The sequence below is a fragment of the Elephantulus edwardii genome, unplaced genomic scaffold, assembly GCF_000299155.1.
Source record: "Elephantulus edwardii isolate Elephantulus edwardi_28Jun2011 unplaced genomic scaffold, EleEdw1.0 scaffold00077, whole genome shotgun sequence".
NCBI lineage: Eukaryota > Metazoa > Chordata > Mammalia > Macroscelidea > Macroscelididae > Elephantulus > Elephantulus edwardii.
The window spans coordinates 9407999-9431077 of NW_006399827.1; the positions used below are offsets into that span (position 1 = coordinate 9407999).

Below are 23079 nucleotides of genomic sequence, written 5' to 3' on the forward strand. Positions count from 1 at the left end.
AGAAAGAAAGAAAGAAAGAAAGAAAGAAAGAAAGAAAGAAAGAAAGAAAGAAAGAAAGAAAGAAAGAAAGAAAGAAAGAAAGAAAAGAAAGAAGGAAAGAAACCCCTGGTAAGCAATTCTACTCTGTAATGCTCGGGGTCACCATGAGTCAGAATTCATTCAAAGGCAATCAGATGTAAGAAAGACTACCTGGTGATTTCTATCTGAAAGATCACAACTATTAAAAATCTTCTAGAAAACAAAAACCAAAAAAAATTCCAAGAACCCCTCCAGAGCGCAGGTCAATGTACCATTGAGCCGGAACTGACCCACAGCTGACCCTCCAGCAGGTTTTCAGAAGCAGTTACTTGCCTGGGAGGAGACCGCCCATCCTCCTCCAGCAAAGCAGCTGATGGCCTCAAACAGCATGCCTTTAGGATTGCAGGGCAGCTTCTCTCCAGTAGGCCACCAGAACTCCCGCATAGATCACTACAAGTTGGAATTAACCTGACAGCAACTAGTTTTGCATTTGTTGGTTTGTTTTTACTCTTCTAGACACACATACATCACAGCTCACATTCGGGGAGCTCCCGCACACTCAACCCAGCCACTTTGCTAGAACTGAAACAAAGAGCCTTCGTTCACCACACATGCCAGGCTGTGTGACTTGCTCGGGAGCAGAGTCAGGCCTGGGTCTCACTTCCGCTTCCCCCGTGGAAGTCTCCAGCCCTTGTGCCAGACATCTTGAGAACAATATCTGAAAGCAGCCCCTGCAAGCCACGGATGTGTATATAGCAGGTACTAGAAACACCCAGGGGAAAAGGCCAATTAATTCTGGTCAAAGACAAGATAGAGACAGGGGTGGGGTGGGGAGAATCTATTGAATGTGAATATTAAACTAAGACAAGACACTCCAGGCAAAAGCATGGAGGCAGGAAGCAGCCAGTGAATGGTGAGGGGTGCCGGTGCCCAGGGCAGGGCCTGGAGGGAGCGACTCTTCACTTCACCCGCCTCTCTGCCAACTTACTGTATCAGCTAAACAGAGGCCTCAGCCTCTGGATCTCGAGATGGGGTAGAACAAAGACAGTCTCACTCATTTTCCATGGCCCTGTGTTTCAGCAGTGTCAACAATAGTAACACTAATAGTTAATATGTATTAAATATTTACAGTCACACACTGGGCTAAGTGCTTTACAGGCATTAGCTCATTTCATCCTCAAACCACCTTGGAAATAAGTGCTGTTATTATTTCCACTTTACAGATGAGGCTGAGCGGGGTTAAGTTATGTGCTTAAGGTCGCACAGCTCTTTTGTGGTGGAAGGATTGGAATGTAGATCTGACTATCGAGGGAGAGTTCCGGTGGTGTAGTCTGTAGGGAGTTGTGCTGCTAACCCAATGGTAGTGATTTTCTGGTGGTTCGAATCCACCAGCGACTCTGAGGAAGAAGATGAGCAATCTCCTCCCATGAGATATACGTTCTCCTGAGAACTCACTGGAGGGTCAGCTATGAGTCAGTTCTGCCTTGATGACAATGAGTTCTTTCTAACTACAGAGCCCTGGTCCTAGGTAGATGGTTAAGTGGGTGAACAGATGGATTGATGGGTAGGTAGGCAGGTAATACAGGTGGCTAGTGGCTGGATGGATGGAGAGGAACTAGATTTTTTTTCTTTCAGGGAATTCCTGTTATTGCGTTTATTGTTGCTGATTGCCATCAAATCGAGAATGACTTATAGTGACTTTATAACCATCATCATTTATCACAGTTCATAGAATTTCCAGAGGCATGTTGTTTAAGAAGTGGATGCCACTGCTGCCTCCAATATATTTAGTTTGAGGAAGTGAATTTTGAGCTCTGAGAAAGCAGGTCCTTCTTTTTTGCTTGTCTGCTTGCTTCAGTAATAGTTCTGCCAAAAGAGGAACTAGATTGAGAAGGACCTTGAATGCCATGTTGCTGTTGTTATATGCTGTCAAGTCAGAATCAACTTAGAGCTGCCACTCCAGTGGGTTTTCGGAGGCAGTAAATAGCCCTGGAGTTTACTGCCTCTTTTTCTCCCACAGAGCAGCTATTGGATTTGAACTGTGTGCTTTTGGGTTGGCAACACCGTTCCTTACCACTAGGTCACCAGACCTTGAATTCCAGATGCAATAAGGGGACCCAAAAGGTTGGAAGCAGGAAGAAGACTGTTTAGAATGGAAAACGTGAGGTAGGAGGTGATTTTTTCCTGTTTAATTTTAATTGCATATTGTGAGAAGTTCCTCCCCGCCCCACTTTTTAGCACTGTGTTATTTCTCAGGGCCTGGGGAAGGTAGGGGGTAGGAACAATCACTTCTATGAACATAATGGGCTATTAGTGGAAGAGCCAAAGGGAGCACAGAGTCTTGGGAGAGGACAGTCAAGTGAGAGAGAGGGGCGCAGCAACAAGAGGGGTTTCTGTGAGGAGGGTGTTCAGGGTTGGGAGGACACCCAGAGCCTGGGAAAGTCGTTCTCAGGGATAAAAGCTGAATGGAGACAAGTGGTAGACATACTGGCTAAGTCCAGAGGCCCTCCGTCTCCAGGCCCCACACATTGCCCCTTTGTGCACCTGGGAGGGAACGCAGCCAAAGGTGAGGCAGGTGTTGCATCAGGTGCTAAGCCCATGGATCAAGTGTTGCGAGGTAAGGAGCTCGGTCCCTCCTTCTGAGGCAGTGTCCCAACACCATTGGCCTTTCTAGACAATAAATGACCTGGGGGAGGGAGGTCAGATAAGATGAAGAAAGGGAGCAGGACAGGTGGAAGGGCCAGAGAACAAGCACAGCTTCCTCTGCTAGCAGAGCCAAGGAGAGGCTGGAGGTGGTGTCTTCAAGCCAAGAGGGGCTCCCTACGGGTGCCAGGCCAGCACCGCAGCCACCATGCAGCTCTGCCTCCCCTTGGTCCTCCTGATGGTGCTGTCTGTGTGCACTGTGGCAGGGGACAGCGGAGAGGAGCTGCTACTCAGCGCTGAAGCCGGGCCCTGGGTAACTGTGACCCTGGAGGGGGGAGAGGCTCTGCCCAGAGCATGGTGGCGGGGGCAGAAGACTCCTACCCTGGCTGCACGAGAGCAGGTTGTACAAGGCAAGGCAGGATGTCTGACTCCCTCTCTGCGGGTAGGTTCAAGGCCGTGGCCCCTGACCAGGTAGACAGCAAAGGGGTATAAGCACAGCAGAGCAACAGAGAGTGTGAGTGTGTGGGTGTGCATGCATACGTTTGTTTAACTAAGACTTATTTAGCACAAGTTCTATTTCTGCCACTTCGAAATGCTTTACTAACTCATTTATCCTTACATCAACCTTATGAAGTTAATATGGTGGTGGTGGTTGTTAGGGACCATTGAGTCAGAGCCGACCCAAGCTGATCCTCCAGCAGGTTTTCCAAAGCAGTTAATCACATGGGAGGCGACTGCTCACCCTTCTCCTGAGGAGCAGCTGGTAGATTCGAACTGTGTGCCTTCAGGATTGCAGCACAGCTTTGTACCACCAACGCTCCACCAGAGCTCCCTTGATACCATTACCACTCCAATTTTGCAGATGAGGAAACAGACATAGAGAGGTCAAGAACCTTATCCATATGGGACAAGGCTGAATGTGGCTCCTCCACCTTCCTGGATCGATGAGGACATGGGACCGTTCTTAGCAGTCCCGCAACACGATGCGGTCCCGGGAAACCATAGTCCTCGGAGATGGAACCTCTGGAAGAGAGAGCTGCTGTACATGAAAGCATGTGGTTGAGAAGACAGGAAGACTGGGAGGACTGAGTTCAAGTCTTAGCTTCTCCAGTGACTCCATGTAGCCTTGGAAGAAGGTCAATGCAACTTTCGAGACATCAGCTTTCTCATCTTTAAATTGAGAGAGGAAAAATGAAATCATTCCCAATGGTTTGGTTTTTTTCCTTCACGCTTTGACGGACTTTATAGAGTCAGTGAAGAAGCTGCGGGTGCCTGGCCCAGCGACAGAAAAGCTGAGCCGTGTGATAAGTATTCTCTACGCAGCCACACGCACAATCTCATCAAGAATCCCACTAGTGCTAATGCTGCTGGGCCTCCCACACAGGTGCTCTCACCCCAACGTCAGGTCTAATCTTTGTCTTTTTATTCTCCTCAATTACGCCTCTTTTTCCAAAAACACAGGGCTTGGGATGCAGGAGAAGTTGTGGGTTAGCATTCAGGAAGAATTCAGAGTCACAGCGGGTTGCTCTGTATGGATACAGGGAAGGAGACGGGAGGAAGGGAGGCATCTTCAGGTATGTTCTGGTTGCCTTCCTAGCTCTTGGGCCTCACTGGCCTGTAGTTATCAATGGAGCTGAGATTTTAATGAAACGGACGTAATCCTAGGTAGGGACAAGAGTATTACGTGAAAGACCAAGAACAGATATGTCCTAATGACCGCCAGAAACACAGTTGGCAAGGAAAGGGCGACTCGATTCATAAACGACCACTCTCTCCAGTCTGCCCTTGAAGGCTGCTTCATACCAAGGCAAAGTGGTTTTCATGAGCTGTTCAGAAATGGATCTAACTCTCCAAAGAGCCTTTTCCAGTTCCTGGCCAGGCTGAGTGACTCCAACCGGAGACAACTGCCCCAGCCACCCATTTGTCTCCTAGGCAAGAGACAAATAAAAAGAGACTGAATTAGTCTAAAGCATAGGAAACAATCCACTTCTGATCCTGAAAGTTAATCAAGGTGAGTTGTGAGAAGCAAAGGAGTTTATACTGCATCCTGGGCCCAGGCACTCTGGTACTTCTGTGGAAACTGGAGATCAAAGAAAGAGCCCCTGATCCAATTCCTGCAAACAGGGGAAGTGTTTGCCTGTCTCCATGTCTTGTTCCACGCCCACATGGACAGTGGGAGGGCCCTCACTGGGCATTCTGTATTCACAGGTGCTGAGCTCCTGTGTTCACCAGAGCCTGTTCCAGGTCCTTAAGGGGGTACAGAGATACAAGAACAAACTAATGCATGCCACCACCACTCTCTCAACTCTTTCTTCTTTTCAGCAGATCTGAACAAGCTTTAAGGATCAAGATGAGGCCAGAGAGGGAGAGGACTTCAGCCAGGTCACAAAGACTAATGGAAAAACTAGAAACGAATGTCCTTGCTCAGGGTCGTAACTTCCCCCCTCAGACCATGAGCCATCTGAGGGGCCCAGGCCTTAGAGCAGGGTATGACCAGGACAATGGGAAAGTGTGAAAGGGAGGGAGAAGCCGTCCCAACGCCTGGGGCCCTCCCAGGCTCCTTCCACACCTCTTTATCTGTGGTGGAGCCATCTCCCAAGACAAAGCAGAACTTAGACTTCCTGGTTTAAGTCCTGGCTATAATAATACTTCCTTGTGTGACCTTGGCCAGGTCACTTAACCTCTCTGAAATACAGTTCCTCATTTGCAATGTGGAGAGAAATGCAACATGGAAGATGAAATGAGATTTTTTTTTAACTCCAGTTTGTTTGAAAGCCTGGCTTTTGAACCAGGTGAACAGGAATATGATTTTTTTTAATTATGCTGAATTCATATACACTGTGTTTTACACAATCATTCGTATTAGGGAACAATTTCTGGCTTTATTTCTCCCTTCCTAGCTGGGTGCACTTGGACAAATTCTTTACTCTCTCTCTGAGCCTCATTTCTGTCTGTAAGATGATGATAGTAGTAGTAATACTTAGCTAATGGGGTTTTGATGAGGATTAAATGAATATACATTAAAGTGCTTAGAAGAGTGCCAGAAAGGAGCACACTAGCCATCTGTCATTTATGTATATCAGTGTGTGAACGATGCAACATAAAGTTCAGAGGCAGCACCATGTCCTCGGACGTGGGCCGTGGTTACTGAGATGACGACCGCTCAGGCGCTCAGGCTGCCCCCTCACCACATCTCCCCAGTTCTAACTCTCTGCTTCTCCAGGAAGGTGCTGTGTCCAGCATTCAGATCCACCTGCAGGAAGTGAAAAGGGGCAAGACAAGACAGTTCTTTGGGCTGATGGGGAAGCGGGGAAGAGGTGAGTGATGAAGGCGGGCAGAGCCAAGGAGGGGGTTCTCCAGGGGTTTCCAACAAGACAACCTAGGTTCAAGCCCAGGCCCTGGGTCAGTTATGTAATCCAGGAAGGGACACTCACTCAGAGGGATGAAGGTCATTATTGTTGTCAAGTACCATCTAGTCAAACACAACTTACAGTGACCCTATGAACAGTGCATCTGAACCTTACCCTATCCTGTGCCGTCCTCATCTGATATTTCAGTCCACTGTCATTGACCATCACTGTGTCAATCCATCTTACTAAATGTCTTCTCTTTGTTTTACTTGATAGAGAGAGATGTATATATAGATATTTATTTGCACACAAAATGTGTATACATTGTGTTCCATGTATGCATACTGTTTCATAACATCCCTTCAACACAGTTTCATTTGATCATTCCTATACATTGTTTTATAAAATCAATCACTATTGACCTATGCCTACTATTACTCTGTCTTTTCAGATCCCCATGGGATCTTTCCTGATTCCTTTACTCTCTCCCTCTGCCCACCAACCTCTGTCATCCTAGAGATCTCCCTCCTCCTACTCTGCGCCCCTGTTCATTTCCCTTCCCCTTTTGGACTTTGATACACATCTTTCTAATTATCCTTCTATTTTTACAATAATGGTCTTACGCAGTACTTATCCTTATGAAACTGAGTTAGTTCACTCAGCATAATGTTCTCTAGACTCTCCCATGTTCTGTAGTATTTTACAAAATTGTAGCTCCTTAGTGCTGCATAGCATTCCATTGTGCGAATGTACCATGATTTCCCGATTTGTTTGCTCATGGACATCTGGGCTGTTTCCATTTTCTTTTCTGCTGTGAACACAGGTGTACAAAACTCCATCTGTGTCTCAGTTCTATTTTCCTCAGGGTATATGCGTCATATGCTATGGCATCTAACAATACCATATGTGCATATATATAAATATAAAATATTAAAAACTTCTAGAAGGATAAACATCAAATTGCCAATAGCAGTGCACAACAGTCTTCCCTGAATAATCAGTGAGGAGTCTGTGGCACCGTGATGGCTAAGCACTCAGCTATTACCTGAAAGGTCAGTGCCTCGAGCCCACCAGCCTGTTTCACGGGAGAAAGACGTGGTAATCTGCTTCTGCAGACATCTACTGCCTTGAAAATCTCATGGGCTGTTCCACTTGGTCCTATAGGGTGGTTATGAGTCAGATCAACTCGATAATGGTTTTAGTAAAAATCAATGTGGAATTTGAGACTCAGATTAAGTACTTTTCCCAAGGACACACAGCCCAGGCGCCTTCTGACTCCACACCTCCGTGTTCCCCACTGTGCCACTGGCTTCCTGTAAGGAGCACTCCAAGTGGCTCAGCCACACAAGCAAACATACCAGAGGCACCAGACCCCAAAAGCCTTGAGCCCTTCCTACCACACTGAGCCTTCAGTGAAGTACTATCCTCAAGCCTGATTTTTCTTTCTCCAGGAATGTCATCAATCAAGCCAGTAAGAACAACAGGTCAGTGGTCCTCCTAGACCCTCTCATCATCTTCTTTCTGGGGACAATAGTTAGCGAGGATGGGGAGAGGCTGGCCAGGGACTCACCAGGCTGACAGGGTCCTGCAGAGGCCTGGACAGAGTCTTGTAGTTGTTGTCTATGGACGGTCTGTGTCACACAGGGAGTGGGCACAGTGGTAAAAGATGATGGGGATGTCCAAATGTCAAATGTCCAGTTACCCTGAGTCTAATGCCCAGGGTGGAACAAAAACATCAGTCCCCAAAGAGGAACACTCAAGGCTTCAAGCTGTTCTCCACCTTGCAACAGGTATCAGAAAAGTGCAAATCTGAGCAGCTACCCTCCTGCTTAAAACCTCGGTGAAAACAGGAACCAAGCAAACCTTTCCCTATCACCACCCTTGTGTGCTCTCAGGATAAAAACCAAGCCCTAACACGACTCACAGGTTCCTAGCCCCGTCTCTCATTGGTCCTTCCTTGACCATCTCCCCTATTCAGGGCACACTACACTGCACTCTTCTGCTGGTACCAGTCACTCATGTCCCCAGACTGCAAACTCCCCAGGGACAGGCATCAGACCTACGACTGGCTCTATATTCCTAACCTCCAGCACAGTTTCTGCCTATCAGAGGCACACACTAGGTATTTGTAGAAGGTAGAGAAGGGAGGTAAAGGAGAAGAGAATAATCAGCAGATTTATCAGTGAAGGAATGAACCAATTCATGGTTCACATCAACGCCCAAGATGACTAAGAAATTATTGCGTGGAGAAGGCCCCAGCTTCCCAAGCCAGCCTTCTGTGCTTCACGCTCTTTCTCCTCTCTCTGTCAGCAGCTTCTCAGGAAGGACAAGTGGGCCAGGGCCCCCTGGGCAGAAGAGGACCACCTGCAAGAGGTAGGTCGGAATCTCCCATGAGTAACATGGGGAAGTGGCCAGACAGTATGTTACCAATCTCCAAGAAAGTGGTTAGGCAGGTAGCCAGACCAAACAGCTTGGGAAGCCATGAGGTAGAGGCTGCATAGGAGAGGGCTGCTGAGGTGCAGGGAGTGGCCCTCGTGATGATTCAGGTCACATGACTGAAATAGCTGTAGCTCTTATGCTTCATCTCCCCTCCCTCCAGGACACTCAGGCACATGGTCCCAAGGGGCTAACAGAATACACAAAAGATTGCTAGCAGTCTTCCAGGTCCTAGAACATTCCCCTTGTACCCTCATTGTCCTCAAAGTTCTAATCATTGATCATTAGAGTCAGACATTTCTTTAGTCTTGGGAGACTTTCTGCCTTCAACAGCTGCAAATAAGTACAAAATAATCCTGGGAGGAATAATGCCCTAAAAGTAGCTATCAGCTAATACCTCTGGCAGGGACCACATAGTTATATAGTCCTAAGGGGCCAGGACTGAAAGTAAATAAAGGAAGTCAACTATGAAAAAGAACTGCAGCTCAAATGGCCTGACGACACAGGCAGCACAGTGGGTGCCCAGTCCAGCCCTGGACCCACACGCTGCGTTCCAGTCTGCCTTCCCTAACAACCGGCCTCTTCCTGAAGACTAGTAGACCCCCAGGGCTCTCCCTGGCTTCCCTGATGACGCATCCACTCATTCCAACACACACTGGTCCTGGGGAGCTAAGATGTTCTGTACTGTCCTTTTAAAAGTGGTGGGTTTTTTTAAATTCATCCCATCCAAAGGGTCATGGGAGTCACTTCCAAGAGCAATAGACATGTACAGCCCTTCCTGTTGTTTTATGCACAGGAATCTTAGAAGGAACTTTTCAGAGATGGAAAGCAACTTGCCCCAAGCCACACGCTGAGCTGGTAACAGGGCCAGGACTCAAAGCTATGTCTCCTGTTCCTTAGTCCACGGCACTTCCCATGTCCCCAGAAAGGCCCGAGTTTCTGCACACTGTGGCTAATTCCTTCCCCTTAGAAATGGGAGCTGAGGGTTGGTATTTGGCTGGTTCTGTCTATGCTCCAGGGACATTTTTAATTAAATGGAAGATATGCTCAATGATCCTATAATTTGTTGCCCTGGATACTTACAGATTAAAAAAAAAAAAAAAAAGGAAGAGCTTCAAGAGGGGCGCCTGAGGAAGGCCTCCCAGTCTAGAGGCAGGCAGACTCCTCTAACCACCTGTCCCTGTGCAGAGTTCCCCTTAGGCCAAGATGAAGATCAAGGCTCAGAGTGAGAGTCCAACTGGACGCCTCCCAGAGGATGATGACCCCCATTTCTGACCTGGATGTCCAGCTGACCAGCCAGCCAGGCCAGTTCTCTTCCTTTGACTCGCTCTTCATCCTGGCATTTCACACCAGGTCTGCACTGAACTCACTGGCTCTCCCTCCAGGACGCTTGTCTCCAGCACGAGCTGTGTGTATAAACGCACTGTCGTCACCTGAGAGCTGAGGGACACTGTTCCACTCTGCACTGAGCACTCGTCTGTCTAGTGGGAAGGAGACTCATCCATCCCTGTCCACCTGTGCTCAGTTCACAACTGGGGCTCAATAAATGAATGAACAGTGGCTGGCCTTTTCTCTGGTTTAGGGCTGGGGACAGCACTGACCCAAGTTCTGCGTCCTGCCCAGTGGTATAAGTGCTACATCAGCAGACCAGGAGGACTTTTTTTTTTGGAAATGAAAAGGGAAATAGTAAAAAGATCTTGTTCTCACAGTGGCATGGGGTGGGGCTTGAAGGAGCAGAAAAACGGGCTTAATGCGTACTTGAGGATTATAGATGAAAAATTGAAAAGAGCCCCTGACTGCCTGACTGGGAAGGGAGGTAGCAAGGGCATTTTGAAGTGGAGGGGACTTGAGGGCAATGAATCTCTTGTCCCTTTGTCGTTGCTGTTATGTGCAATTGGTTCAGCTACAACTCACAGTGACCCTGTGACCAGATCAAAACCTCATCCTATCTCCTGCCATCCTCATCGTTTCCATCAGTCTCGAGCCCACCGCTAGTCACTGTGTTGGTCCGTCTAGTTGAGGGTCTTCCTCTCTTTCTGATTCCACGTTTTCCAGTATGATTTCTTTTTCCAAGGACTGGCCCCTTCTGTCAACATGCATGAAGTATGTGAGACAGAGTCTCATGATCCTTGCCTCTAAATAGCAACCTGGTTGCACTTCTTTCATAAAGCCTCATCTTGAAAACCTACTGTCATGACCTCAAGGATTTCAAAATCTTCTGACTTGGAAGACGGGGACCAAATCAGTCGTTTACCAATTCTCTTCTATATGGTGTTTCTTCAACAACGACTGCTCTGCTTTTAGGACACAGGCAATCAACCACCCACTACGTACTACTCAGCCCTGAACACTGAGAAGAGCTCCAGAGGAATGGAAGTGGTCCATCCTCCGGAGCCCCAGGCTGGTGGGGACACCACCTTCCCTGCCCCAGAGGTTTGTAGGCATGAAAAACACACAGGATGCCAGCCAGAGTGCAACTGTGGAGCAAAAAACCCAGTTAAGTTGTTGGGTGCCAAGCAGAAAGTGTTGAGATGCTAAGGAGGACAAGAATGCCAAGACAAAAATTCTCACCACTGGACATTCTTGTCCTTTTCTCAGCATCTCAACACTTTCTGCTCAGTACCCAATTGTGCCTTCAGCCAAAATTCATCTGATATCAGTAATGAGATCCCTTTTGCCAGAGGTTCTTCTAAACCAGCCTGAGTTTCTGGTAGTTCTCTACTGAAGTAGTCGTCTAGTCATTTTTAAATAATCTTCAGCAAGGTTTCACTTGCATATATTGATATTGTTTGATAACTTCCACATGCTGGATCACCTTTTTTTGGGAATTGGAACAAACACAGATCTCTTCCAGTCAGCTGGCCAGGTAGCTGTTCTATTTCCTGGCATAGCTTCATAGGCACATCTGGCACTGCACCTGTTTGTTGAAACATGCCAATTGCTGCCCCATCAGTTCCTGAGGTCTTATTTGGTTCTTAATCATATGCTATTTCTAGAAATGGCACAATGCTGATATCATTCTCAGGTGTTCCCTTGAAGATACTAAATTTTTATGATTTGCTGCTTAAAATAATGCCGTTTTAAAACAAAAATTGACTCATATCAGCACTAGAATCCTAATGTAAGTTGGAGACTGTCAATATTTTTTTACTCCCCCTAGTAAGGGAGCTCTGGTAGCCTAGTGGCAAGAAGCTGCCCTGCAATCCTCAAGGCATGTGGTTTGAGTCCACTAGCTGCTCCACAGGAGGAGGGACAATCTACTCCCATGTGACTAACTGCCTTTGAAAATTTGCCAGAGAATCAATTATGGGTCCATTCCAACTCCACGGTACCCAACAAGAAGCAGCCCCTAGTAGGGCACTCTGGTGACCTAGTGGTAAGAAGCTGTGCTGCAATCCAGAAGGCACATGGTCTGAATCCACCATGGATTCAAAGCTGCTCCATGAGAGGATGGGCAATCTCCTCTCCTGTGATTACCTGCTTTTGAAAACCCACTGGAAGGTCAGCTATGGGTCAGTTCTGACACAACCACCACTTCAACTCAGGGATGCTCTGGTGGCCTAATGGTAAGAATCTGTACTGCAACCCTGAAGGCTTGTAGTTCAAATTCACCAGCTGCTTCACAAGAGAAAGATGAGTAGTCTCCCATCTCCTCTTGGACAATTTACTTCCTTTGAAAAGCCACTAGAGAGTGAGCAATGGGTTGGTTCCAACATGACAATAAACAATAGCAACAACAGTAGTCAACTCAGTTTTCCAAATTTGTAGTCTTGGGATGACGTAATTGTGCTTGGCTCCATCCAGCAGTATAAATGACTGACTTCCAAAAAAAACACCTCGGAACACAAATCTACTGACACATAAGCTTGTCATGTATTTGAATCAATTTGATGGCACTTTCCCTTCACTCCCCTCAAAACCCCCTTATTAGCAGTGCCCTTTGCCCTTTTGTACATGTGTGTTGTGTATGTATAATAGAACCCTTTCTGGAGACTAAGTGGAGGTGAGGTTTTCTCCAATAAAAACAGGAAAGAGAAACACCCTCCGTGGCTAGGTGTAGAATGAACACTGTGTAGACCATGTCAGTTTGCAGAGACGTGAAAGCTTGGATTGTGTATGGACTTGCTCGAAAGAGGAATGAGCAGCCTCAATTGTTCCTGGGCATTGAGCAGGGACATGATGAGCAATGTCTTCATAGTAAAAGATATTTCTCATTTCTTTCTCATCTATTTTCTTAAAGAGGAGGCTAAGAATTTCAAGTCAGAAGTCTGACAGCTAAGAATATGTTCCGTGACCAAGCAGGTGCAAATTTATATAGATTCTAAGAGGTGGGCCAGCTCTGGTGGTGACGTTCTTCTGGATATTTCCAGTCAGTGGAATTCAGTTGAAGCCTGATCGCTCCTTGGATTGCTTTGTCTGTGCATGTTGCTGGGTGAGGCTATTTCTTGGAGAAGGGCAACTTGCTTGGAAAGGCAGAGGGATGGCAAAGGAGAGGAAGACCCTCAACCAGTGGACACACTGACTTCAGCAATGGGCTCAAGTGTGTCAGATTGTGAGGTTGGCACAGGACAGAACAGGGTTCAGATCTACTGTTTACAGGGCCACTGAGTCGTACTTGACAGCACCTAAGAATTGTGGAATTCAGAGTCAACTCAATCCCAGCCTTTTAGTGTCTAAATTTCCCTTGTCTCACTTGTGAAAACCCTCCCAAAACGTAATGGGCTAAAAAACAGCGATTTCTCACAAGTCTCTGAGTTGCCTGAATCCAGCTGGATGGTCCTTCAGCTTCCATGTGTGGTCAACAGGGGTTACTTGCAAGGCTGCCCTTAGCTAGGAGTTTGGCTGCAGTTAAAATCTCGAATACAGTTTGCCAAGTCCAGGTTTTCAATACTGTTAGTTGGGACATCTCACTACATGGTTTACACAGTTTATTCACGACAGCCAATTTCCAAAGGAGCAAAGAGGACGCTCTCAAATTATTACTTCTGTCAAAGCAAGTCATTAAGACAAGTTCAAGGAAAGAAAGACACTTCTTATTGGAAGGAACAGAGTAAGTGGTTGCTGTGTGCCATCAAGTTGAGTACAACTCAAGAGACCCTATGAACAGATCTGGACCTCAACCTGTGCCATTTCTCATCACTTCTACTTATCTGAGCTCGTTGCTGCAGGCGTTGTCTATCCACGTCATTGAGTCTTTCTCTTTTGCTGACTTTCCGCATTTCCAAGCATGATATCCCTTTCCTCACAATGAGCACAAAGTATGAGACCAAGCCTTGCCTTCCTTGCCTCCAAGCAAACTGACTGCATCTTCTCCAAGACCTATCTGTTCTTTTGGCAGTCCACGAGACACTAACAACAATTTCATCTTGCTTAGATCCACAATCAGCACTCCGTGCCGGCAGTCAAGAAATCATGAGACCTACTGCATTAGAAAGTCTGCTGTCAAAGACCCCACTGAAGTTCTAAAGGGCAACAATGTCAGTTTAAAGACTAACGTGTGCCTGATTCAAGCCATGGTCTTTTCAATCAACTATAGGGGACAGGTGGAACTGGTGAGCATTGTTTAGCTCTGGTGGTGCATCCCTAGGGAGCTGCATTGCTAACAAAAAGGCCTTGCAGTACCACAGGAGAAATATGGGTAATCTACTCCCCTGGAACTTAGTCTTGGAAATCCAAGGGAGGCTCAGCTGAGTGGGTCCTGCCTCAACACCCATGATCTTTGGAGATGATCCACCACACCTACATGTTTACAAGTCTAAGTTTCTAATAATTTTGGGAAAAGTAATTAGGTAAACTGTTAACAGAAACAAATATCCAGCTAAGAACAAAGACTGGCTTTCTGGAATGAACCTAACTAGACAAGGCTACAGGTGTTTATATTTGATGTGGCACATCTGGGTGCAATGGGGCCAGTTAAGCAAGTGTGCCCACTCCTGGGCACAAATCAACCCTCAAATCCCAAAAAGGTGGCAGCAGAAGTTGCACCTAAAGGTCCAACCATTGCATAAGAGGAAAGGGACAAACTAATGTTTCATCAGCAGCACCAGCATCTTCACCATCAGCCACTCCTTTGTTTCCTTTTCAGTGACATTTATTGGTTATTTGTCAAAAATACCACAAAGGAAGTGGGCAATTACACTGTTCCCGCCAGCAGGAAACAGTCTGGAAGAGGCATCCATTCAAGTATGTGGCAAGTGCTGGGATAAAACCAGTTCAGACTCAGTTCTATAGTTCTGGGATCACAACAGAGGGTTCCTAGAATTCCAGGCACGTATCACATGTTATTTAGCAGAGCTGTGTTCTCATAAAACAGCACATATCCTTTTGCACACGTGTGCCCCTGTAAGGCCCATGGGGAAGAAGGAAATGAATATTGAGAGGCAACAAGCCCAGCTTTCTTCTTCAGGTGTCATTTTACTTCACTGAAAGGCACCGGTTTTGAGCCCAAGTACAAACCGAACTGGCTAAGGCCTTGAGCAGACCAAAGGCTACACTCCTGTCTCTTCGCTGGGGTTTCTCAAATCCATTTAACCTGTCAGGGAAAGGACTTAAGAGTCACTATCTCCTAAACAAATCTGTGTGCAAATTTTTTTGTGAGTTAAAAAAAGAAATTAAATGCTTTGGATGAATTGGAACAGTTGCCCTCTGAAAGTGCTAATGAAAAGTGCTTTCCTGTCATTTGACTTACCGATTGCTTCGAAGGAGTAAAAGTACGTAAGACTAACCGTTTGGCTATTTACATATCCCCAAAAAGCCATTTTTCGCTTGTCTCATGTTCCAGAAGGAGCGTGTACTGTAGGCAAGCTGTGGTCTACTTTTGCATACTGACTCTAGTTCCAACTCTGATCATAACTGGCTTAACATGGGCAATATCCTTCAAGACCAAGCCTAACTAACATTAGGCACAAGAAGGGCCAAGACATGCCACCCCTCTAAATGAATATATATCAAAGTTGAGAACCAGTCACTTGCATCTTGCCATGCCAAACGTTCGCCGTTGGTTGACGTCTGAGGCCGATGTTGACTCAAGAGTGAAGACCTACCTGGTCTGTACTATGCCATGCTTTATCAGAGGGTAGATCCATTACCAGGCTTTTCTTTTTGGTGCATGTGAAAGCTCTGCTGAAATCTGGAACGAGGGCTGAGTAAGTCTCCACTGACACAGGGCTGGAACGAAATCGTGGTCTCCCACTACTGTGCCCCAAGTAAACACATCACTACACCTGTGCTTCTGTAAGAAACTACCTTTGAGTCCAACCCTATGTGTTATAGAAATCTATCTGTTCCACAGGCTGTCTTGGCTGTAATTTCTACAAGATTACCAGGCATTTTCTTCTATAAACTAGGTGGTTCAAATTGTTGACCTTTTTGGTTACCAGCAGATTGCAAAACAGTATAGAGGCATCAAATAACTAAGGATCTGCTGCTCCAGGATGGCACCGCCTAGAGCAGGATTTGAAGTCGCAAAGTGTCATCTGGAAAAGGGGCTTAGTTCTTACTGTGAGGACTGAATGAAATCATCTATAGGGCAGAGAAGGGCCAGTACTTGCTAAACAGTTCATTCCTATACAAATTACACATAGGAAGCAGAGCAAGAATAAGGTGGCTCATTTGCTAACTGGTTCCCAATTCACTGCATCTAGTACTGATTAACAAGGAGTCCTTGTGGTACAATTTGTAAGAAGTTCAACTACTAATTCAAGGGCAGCACCTATGGCTGTTCAAATCTACCGTAAGCTCTGAGGGAGAAAGATGGGCAACCTCTCGTGTGACTTACAGCCTCCAAACACCTTCTGGAGGGCCAGCTGTAAGTTGACTCAAAAGAAATTGAGCTTGAGGATCAATTAAAATCAATTCTTTGCTAAGTTCTATCTTTACTAGAAACATGGGTATCTGGGGCTGAACTCTCCTTGGAGATGAATTAAAAAAAAAAATCATCAAACACTACCTCAAACTCATTTCCACTGAGTCATAACCAACCTACAGCTGACTTTCTGGTGAGTTTTCTGAGGCTGTAACCTGCACGGGTAGTGACTGCCCACCCTTCACCTTCAAAGCAGCTAGTGAATTCAAACCACCTGCCCTGAAGTTGGTAGGTAAATTCCTTCCTTACCTACTAGGCCACCAGAGCTCATAAAGGAATGAGAAAGAAATGAAATAGGTTCTGAAAGGTAAGGGTACTAAATTATCATGTTGTACAAACCAGGATATTTCCAGCTTTATTGTATCATCTTGGTTTGAGGTTTCCTTCTGCAAAGTCTAATCCACAGGGGTACGCTGAGGGCCAAATACAGCAATGTGAAAGCTCTTAGCAGTATACATCCAGCCTCCTTTCCTCCTCCAGGGATAGGTACCTTCATTAAGCAGCTTTCAGAAGTTAGATCCAGCAATAATCCTGACTTTCACTCTTCAAATGAAGTTTGAGCTCCTCTTATGGAGATAAAAGGGAGTCAAAGGGGATAAAAGTCTTACTCAAAATCACTATCTTTACAAGGAGTTTGAAGTTGAGAAATCTTTCATGTTTAGGTAAAGAACAGGCATGAGCTCAGGGCTACACAAAACAAGTGCCCTCACATTTCAGCATTCAGTTCTCATGGCTTCATTACCTCTAATTTTTCAAAAAGTGAGGAAGTTGAATGACCCTCTGATAGAATTATCTACAACACTGAGGTGTGTGCAGACATTTTAAGATCAAATGAGCGAAAGCAGAATCTTTTCCATCCTAATCTACTTCCCAGTAAGTAACAAAGAGGGTATTCCGTTAATCCACTGGGGGAGATTTGCTGAATGAAATCGCCCCAGAACATTCCCATCCTACTCCTTTCTATCTTTTTCTTCATCAGAGAAATCTTACAATAAAACTTGGCTACATTCAGAAAAATAATCACCTCAACCTGGCAGTTAAGGACCAGATGTGAGTTAACTGCTGAGTGTGTGTGAAGAAGATTCACCTCTGCCTTCCACTCTCAGTAACTTCCTGCTCGTTCCTTACCCCTGAAAACCGGTTGACTAAATTCACTAACTAGCCATTTTACACATACCTAACTGGACCCAAAGTGAAGCAGTTCCAATTTATCCCCATTAACTACACAAGTTAAAAGTAAGTACTCCCTCTGTGATGATAGCCTGCATCATTGAGCAAAATATTTCCACAGCCACAAACCGCATCCCTCAACAGCCAGTTTACTGCTAGGGGAACAGGGAGATCCAAAATGCATTTACTGTAAGTAGCACGTCAGCTGCATTCTTTTCATATGTAAATCAAAGTCCCTGGATGAACAGATTTGAGCAGAGAACATGCTTTATTGAGAAGTAGATATAGAACAGCACATTCTACCACATGTCGGGAAGGGTTTAGCTTCTGTAAAAGGCCTTCAACCCTTAAGAAAACCCCTTGTGAAGTTGCTTTTGGATAAATTCAACAGTGACACTGAAACTGGAGGGGAACTGCCACTGAACATGCTTAGAATGAGCGCCCCCTCCCCACACCCACAGTGAGTATAAGTAGTGTACAGAGATGACAAGAGAAAGGCACAAATGACCAGAGTGTGGTGAGGGCTCCACGAGAAGACAACACTGTTGTCGGAGACCAAGTTGGGAAGGGTGACATGTCATAATAAAAAGCTGCCCCAAGATAGCAGGTTATAATGGGCTAGAGAGAAATTAGAGGGAACATTTCTTCCTTCACTGAACAACACCAAAAATAGGAGACCAGAGAATAGGGGAGGGTGACAAATCCCAAAAAGGAAATGGAGGAGTTCTCGGAGGGAGAGAAGCACTTTAGTCCTCGAGGGAGCGTGAGGCACTGTTGTAAAGAGAAGCAAACCTTGGCAGGGGTGACCTTTCTGCCTTGCTGAGTTAGGGGCTGGACAGGACATGATTTTCAACCTCTCTGAGGACATGTGGACAAAACTGATGCAACTGTGTATGTAAATACAGGATATATCAGACCGTTACAGATGAAAGGTTTCCTACAGCGTAATTAATTTACCAGCTGACATGTAGAGAACTGGAAATTATTTTGGCATCTGCAAACATAAAAAGGAACAAGAAGTAAGAAGAGAGGAAAACGTATTACTGGGTCCTTTCTGGTGAGGTGAAAACAAAGACAAGACATCCATTCCATTGCCAACAGGGAAACTCAAAAACATGGAATCACCACCTCTTAGCCTTCTCGCCAATCTCACTGTGATGATTTTATGTTTGTTACCAAGACTAATCCCTGGGAAGCTTTCAAAAGTATTTGGCGCTAGTCAGTCAGATACTGGTCAAACACAGGTCTTTCTAAGCATCTGGAGGGGGGAAAGAAAAATTGAAAGTGGGATGAAATCTATACTGCACAGACCCCTCTCAGTACACGTACATACACACACACGTGCGCACGCGCGCGCGCGCGCACACTCACACACACACACACTCTTAGAAGTGCTACCTCTTCCCTGCCCCTTCACAAAACACATGTGTAAGGAGTTCATCGGAAAGGTCCAGGTGGTGGTAACTATATTCAGAGGTCTGGTGACCTGATGGCGAGAAGCACAAGTACAGACAGTTTAGGAGACACAACACAACCTCATGGGGCTAGAGGACGTGAGGAGAGAACCAGTGACTGGACAGGTACAGTACCATAACAGAACTCCTTGGGTCAGTGCTATGAGAGAGCTGCACTCAAGTCTAATGCAGATCTCCTCCAGGCAACCTCACTGAGGCCGAAACAATAGTTCCTCAGAACCAGCGTCTGCAGTGTACAAGAAGGTCGGAGCCAGGACAGTCCTGAGGGGGATGGCCTTCCCAAAGGATACTGCACTTGCCAATCACAAGAGCAACAGAAATGACAGACAGATCCCTAGGGTATGGATTCCTACTGCTGGGGTTCGCTGGCTCAGAGCAACAGGTCACTTTAAGTGCCCTTGGGAGGGGTCCATTTCAAACAGCTTGGGTCCATGGTTTTATTGGAGTTGGACCTTTTGGCCTCTTTGGCTATCCACTCATCGATGAGGTCCTGGGGGAGAAAAATGAGAAAGACAACACATCACACTAAAATCCTGCATAAAAAAGCAGTCTGCTGTTTTATAAGATGCTTTCATATTGAAACCATTTCTTCCACCATTCCCTTCAGTGATAATGGAAAATTATTCCTTTTCCTTGATTAACACGAGTCAATTAAAGAATCAAAGTGTCTTCTCTGAACAGGTGGGCACGTTTCTCTATTCTACGCAAACTATCAAATGAGAGAAGTGCCATGCAGCATATCAAGCTGTTTAACTTGTGTCACCCAACCTTGAGCCAGCAGCCTACCAAAAGCTTCTGATAAGAACCAAATAGGGATAAGTTTAACAAAGGAAACACAGGGATCACTGTCAGCTCAAGCCTTGAAAAGAAGTCAATCAAATTTAAGAGGATGGTTGTTTTTTGGTTCTGAAGGCCTACTTTGCTAAGCCTCTGAGGACATCCAACAATAAGCATGCAGCTGGTTAAAATCTCACCTGTCTCTTTAAAACGAGGTGTTTTCCTTTCCAATACTTGAGCATCTGAAGGGCTTGCAGAGTACTGACAATGTCCACAGGATTCACAGCTGTCTCCTGGCTAATTTCTGAAACAGAAGGGCTACTGAGACTCCAGCCCAACTCGACCCCCTCACAGAGACTTCTTTTTCCCTCTGAGGATACTCAAATAGATAGGTTCATTGAAAACATTTACTTGAAAACTTCAAACACCACAAAATATAAACAGTATTAAATGAAACTACACCTTAGAGCATCTTATTTATCTTAGTGCCTTAGAAATCATGGTGAAACAAAGCACCATTACCAAAATTATCTCTCTTCCATAAATATGAAGGTATGTTTCACACACTCCTGCATGAACTAAAAGGTTTTACTTTTCTAAGAATTTAATCATTGGCAATATCAGATTTTAGAAATAAATTCACACAATCATTCCCAGAGACCAAATGCTCTGGAATTCCAAGTACTTCTGGTAAGGGTGTCTGAAGTGGTCCATTTTTAGTGGGTCTTTCACTTGTTTATCCAAATAAAAACATGGCATTTTTGCACGCAAAGAGCATGAACACAGGCCAAGCAGACAAGTTAGAATATACAGCAGAATTAACATTCTGGATAGTAACTGTTCTAAAGAGTAGGAAACTAACCTTTGATAGAAATCTCTTTGCCTTGAAAATTATGCAGGTAACGGAGAAGCACTTCTTTCCAGTAACTGCGGTAGCTTATGAGCCCCAGATCTGAGAGGGGACGCTCTGGGGAGCCAACTTTTTCTTCCACTTTGGAGAGCAGATAACCTGACCAGGAAACATAGTTTTTCTAGCAACACTGTCTCTTAGTCTCATAGCAAAGACTAACACACAGCCAGGGGAAACATTTTTAAAAAATATACTATTTCATAGTATCAATTGTGGTGTAACAGTCATTAAAAACCTGTATAAAATGTGCATTTGTATTTTGCTAGTAGTAGGCATTAAACTCTGAAGGTGTCAACAGAAATGCTTCAGAAGGGTGATGTTACTTGTAAATGCATACATTTGTAAATATGAAGACAAATGCAAAGCCTTTCTACTTTTCAAATCTTTGAGCTGTAACAATAGATCATAAAAAACCCCCGCAAACTCCAAAGATTATCAACTTATCTATGTGGATGCAGCCAGCAAAATTTATACTCTAGATCTCTCCAGGACAACTACACCTGCTCTTCAACCCCAACACATCGTTACCTGACATCTCCCTTTTATGACAATAGTAAAAAATCTATTATATTGTGCATTAACATTGATGTCAGAGTACAGGGTGAGAATAACACCAGTTGTGACGGTGACGTGTCAGCTCATGTTCATGTTCTCAGTGATAAGAGTCACCCTCCACTCTAATCTGATTTCCTCATCCTCCATCATTCACACCTAATGCTGACTGCTATCTTAAGTCCCAGTCCCTGGAACCTAACCATGTATCTAAGTGAGAAGTGAGGAACATTTCTTTTCCTTAATAAGTAAAGAAAGAGTAGAAAATTTTAGATTAAAATTGTAAGCCACAATAAATCTCAATTTTTCAATCTTATCCATAGCTCATTAAATATAATTACAAAATATATAAAACCAGGGAAATCATAGAGCACTACTCTATACTTAAAAATTAGGTCTTTTGGGGGGAGGTATTAGATCCAACTGACCTAACCTTTGGGAGACAGTAAAATAATTGAGGATGGGAACATAAGTAAAGCAACTTTAGCTATAAACAGTAATTGTTGAAGCGAGGTTATTTTACTTCTGCACATGTTTGGGTATTTCCACACCAAAAAAAGTACCAAGGTTTTAAAGAGGAATATTACCTATTCAAAGATACAGTCCTCCCTCAGTGGGTTATGCCACCTCCTGATCCATCTCCTCCCAGGTGGCTTAAAAATGAATGAAGGCATAAAAGGCTAATTATAAGAATTCTAATTTTAACTAAAAGATGTCATCTGATAGTGGACATTGGATAATTAACACCTATTACTCAAAGTATGTATGAGGTGCATGGACTACCTCTACAAAGTACAACCCCTAAACTCCAGGAACAGTTTAGTAAGCATGACAAGCAAGCCTTGAGCTGGGACTTATTCTGCCACCCTCAGTATTTCCTACAAAGTGGCTTGGTGGTGCAGTGGTTGAGTGCTAAGCTGTTAACTTAAAAGGTCAGTAATGTGAACCTAGCAGCTGCTCCAAGGGAAAGATGTGCCAGTGTGCCTTAAAGAAACCCTATAAAATGTGCAACAATGAATGGAGTCCAAGTAAAATCTCAATTAAAAAAACCACGCACACATACACAGACAAAAAAAAAAAAAAAGAAATTAGGGAATGTGCTTTCAGAGAAAAGGGGAAAAAATGTATAGAGCAGTTCTACTCTGTCCTGTAGGGTCACCAAGGGTCTGAATTAGTTGAATGATGGCAACTGAGTTTTATCTTTTTGTTTAGGTGGCTGTAAAAGATAAGGAATGTAATTAATGTGACAGAATGGTATGTGTAAAAGCTGTTGAAAAGACAAATGTTCTGTTACGTGAATTTCCATCACAATCAATAAAAGACCTTCTAGTAAAAATAAATAAATAAACACTATGAGGGAGCCCTGCTTGTCAAGTGATGATCTGAACTAGAACTGACCTGAGCGGTGGTTATCACCTAATCAGATACCAGCTCAAGGTCTGAATTCCTTTGTCATTCAATATGTGTATCAGAGAGAACAATGAAGTTTCCTGTACTTATTAAGTAATATCAGTTGTACTTCCACTACATGCCAGAGATGGTAGAGACCAAAGGACAAAATGAACAATATTCCCATGGTTCCTGCCTAGGGCGGGACTTGGCAGGTGTACTTACTGAAATCAATGAGCATCTTTCCATATCCTTGTCTCATATACTGAGGCATAGTAAGGATACAGGATACATTATAGTTCAGGAATGAATTCTTTTCCTAAAATCAAGAGCAAATACGATACACAAGCCTTAAGTTGTCAGCACTCATACATATACAAAAGTGTTCAAAAAATTAGTATCTAACTAGTCCTGGGGTGTGATACAGTCAAAGCAATTAATCGCACAACTTCTTCAGCTTTGAGACCTCCGATCTTATTTTAAGGATGCTGATTC

At 44.8% G+C, this 23079-nt stretch overlaps 2 protein-coding genes across 6 annotated transcripts in view; one reads left to right on the forward strand and one right to left on the reverse strand.

The window, feature by feature from the left end:
- Positions 1–2869: 2869 nt before the first annotated feature.
- TAC4 (tachykinin 4 (hemokinin)) lies at positions 2870–9676 on the forward strand. The gene is made up of 4 exons (XM_006889463.1): positions 2870–2974; positions 5885–5978; positions 8325–8384; positions 9636–9676. Exons 1-4 carry the CDS (start codon positions 2870–2872, stop codon positions 9674–9676), a joined length of 300 nt encoding a protein of 99 aa, XP_006889525.1.
- Positions 9677–18855: 9179 nt separating this feature from the next.
- Positions 18856–23079, reverse strand: part of KAT7 (K(lysine) acetyltransferase 7) — a 33744-nt gene continuing 29520 nt past the window's right edge. Inside the window, exons 12-15 of one of the 5 annotated variants that reach the window (XM_006889308.1) lie at positions 22810–22903; positions 20596–20742; positions 19931–20037; positions 18856–19446 (exon numbers count right to left, since the gene is read on the reverse strand). In XM_006889308.1, coding sequence (XP_006889370.1) covers positions 19345–19446; positions 19931–20037; positions 20596–20742; positions 22810–22903 — 450 coding nt within the window. In that variant the 3' untranslated portion in view covers positions 18856–19344. The remainder of the gene's footprint in view (positions 19447–19930; positions 20038–20595; positions 20743–22809; positions 22904–23079) is intronic. The other 4 variants (XM_006889309.1, XM_006889312.1, XM_006889311.1 and 1 more) reach the window with 4 other exon arrangements.

Coding starts and splice junctions, on each gene's coding strand:
- TAC4 (XM_006889463.1), top strand. CDS start 2,870: ATGCAGCTCTGCCTCCCCTTGGTCCTCCTGATGGTGCTGTCTGTGTGC. Junction 2,975..5,884: donor GCGCTGAAGCCGGGCCCTGG/GTAACTGTGACC, acceptor CTGCTTCTCCAG/GAAGGTGCTGTGTCCAGCAT. Junction 8,385..9,635: donor AAGAGGACCACCTGCAAGAG/GTAGGTCGGAAT, acceptor GTCCCTGTGCAG/AGTTCCCCTTAGGCCAAGAT.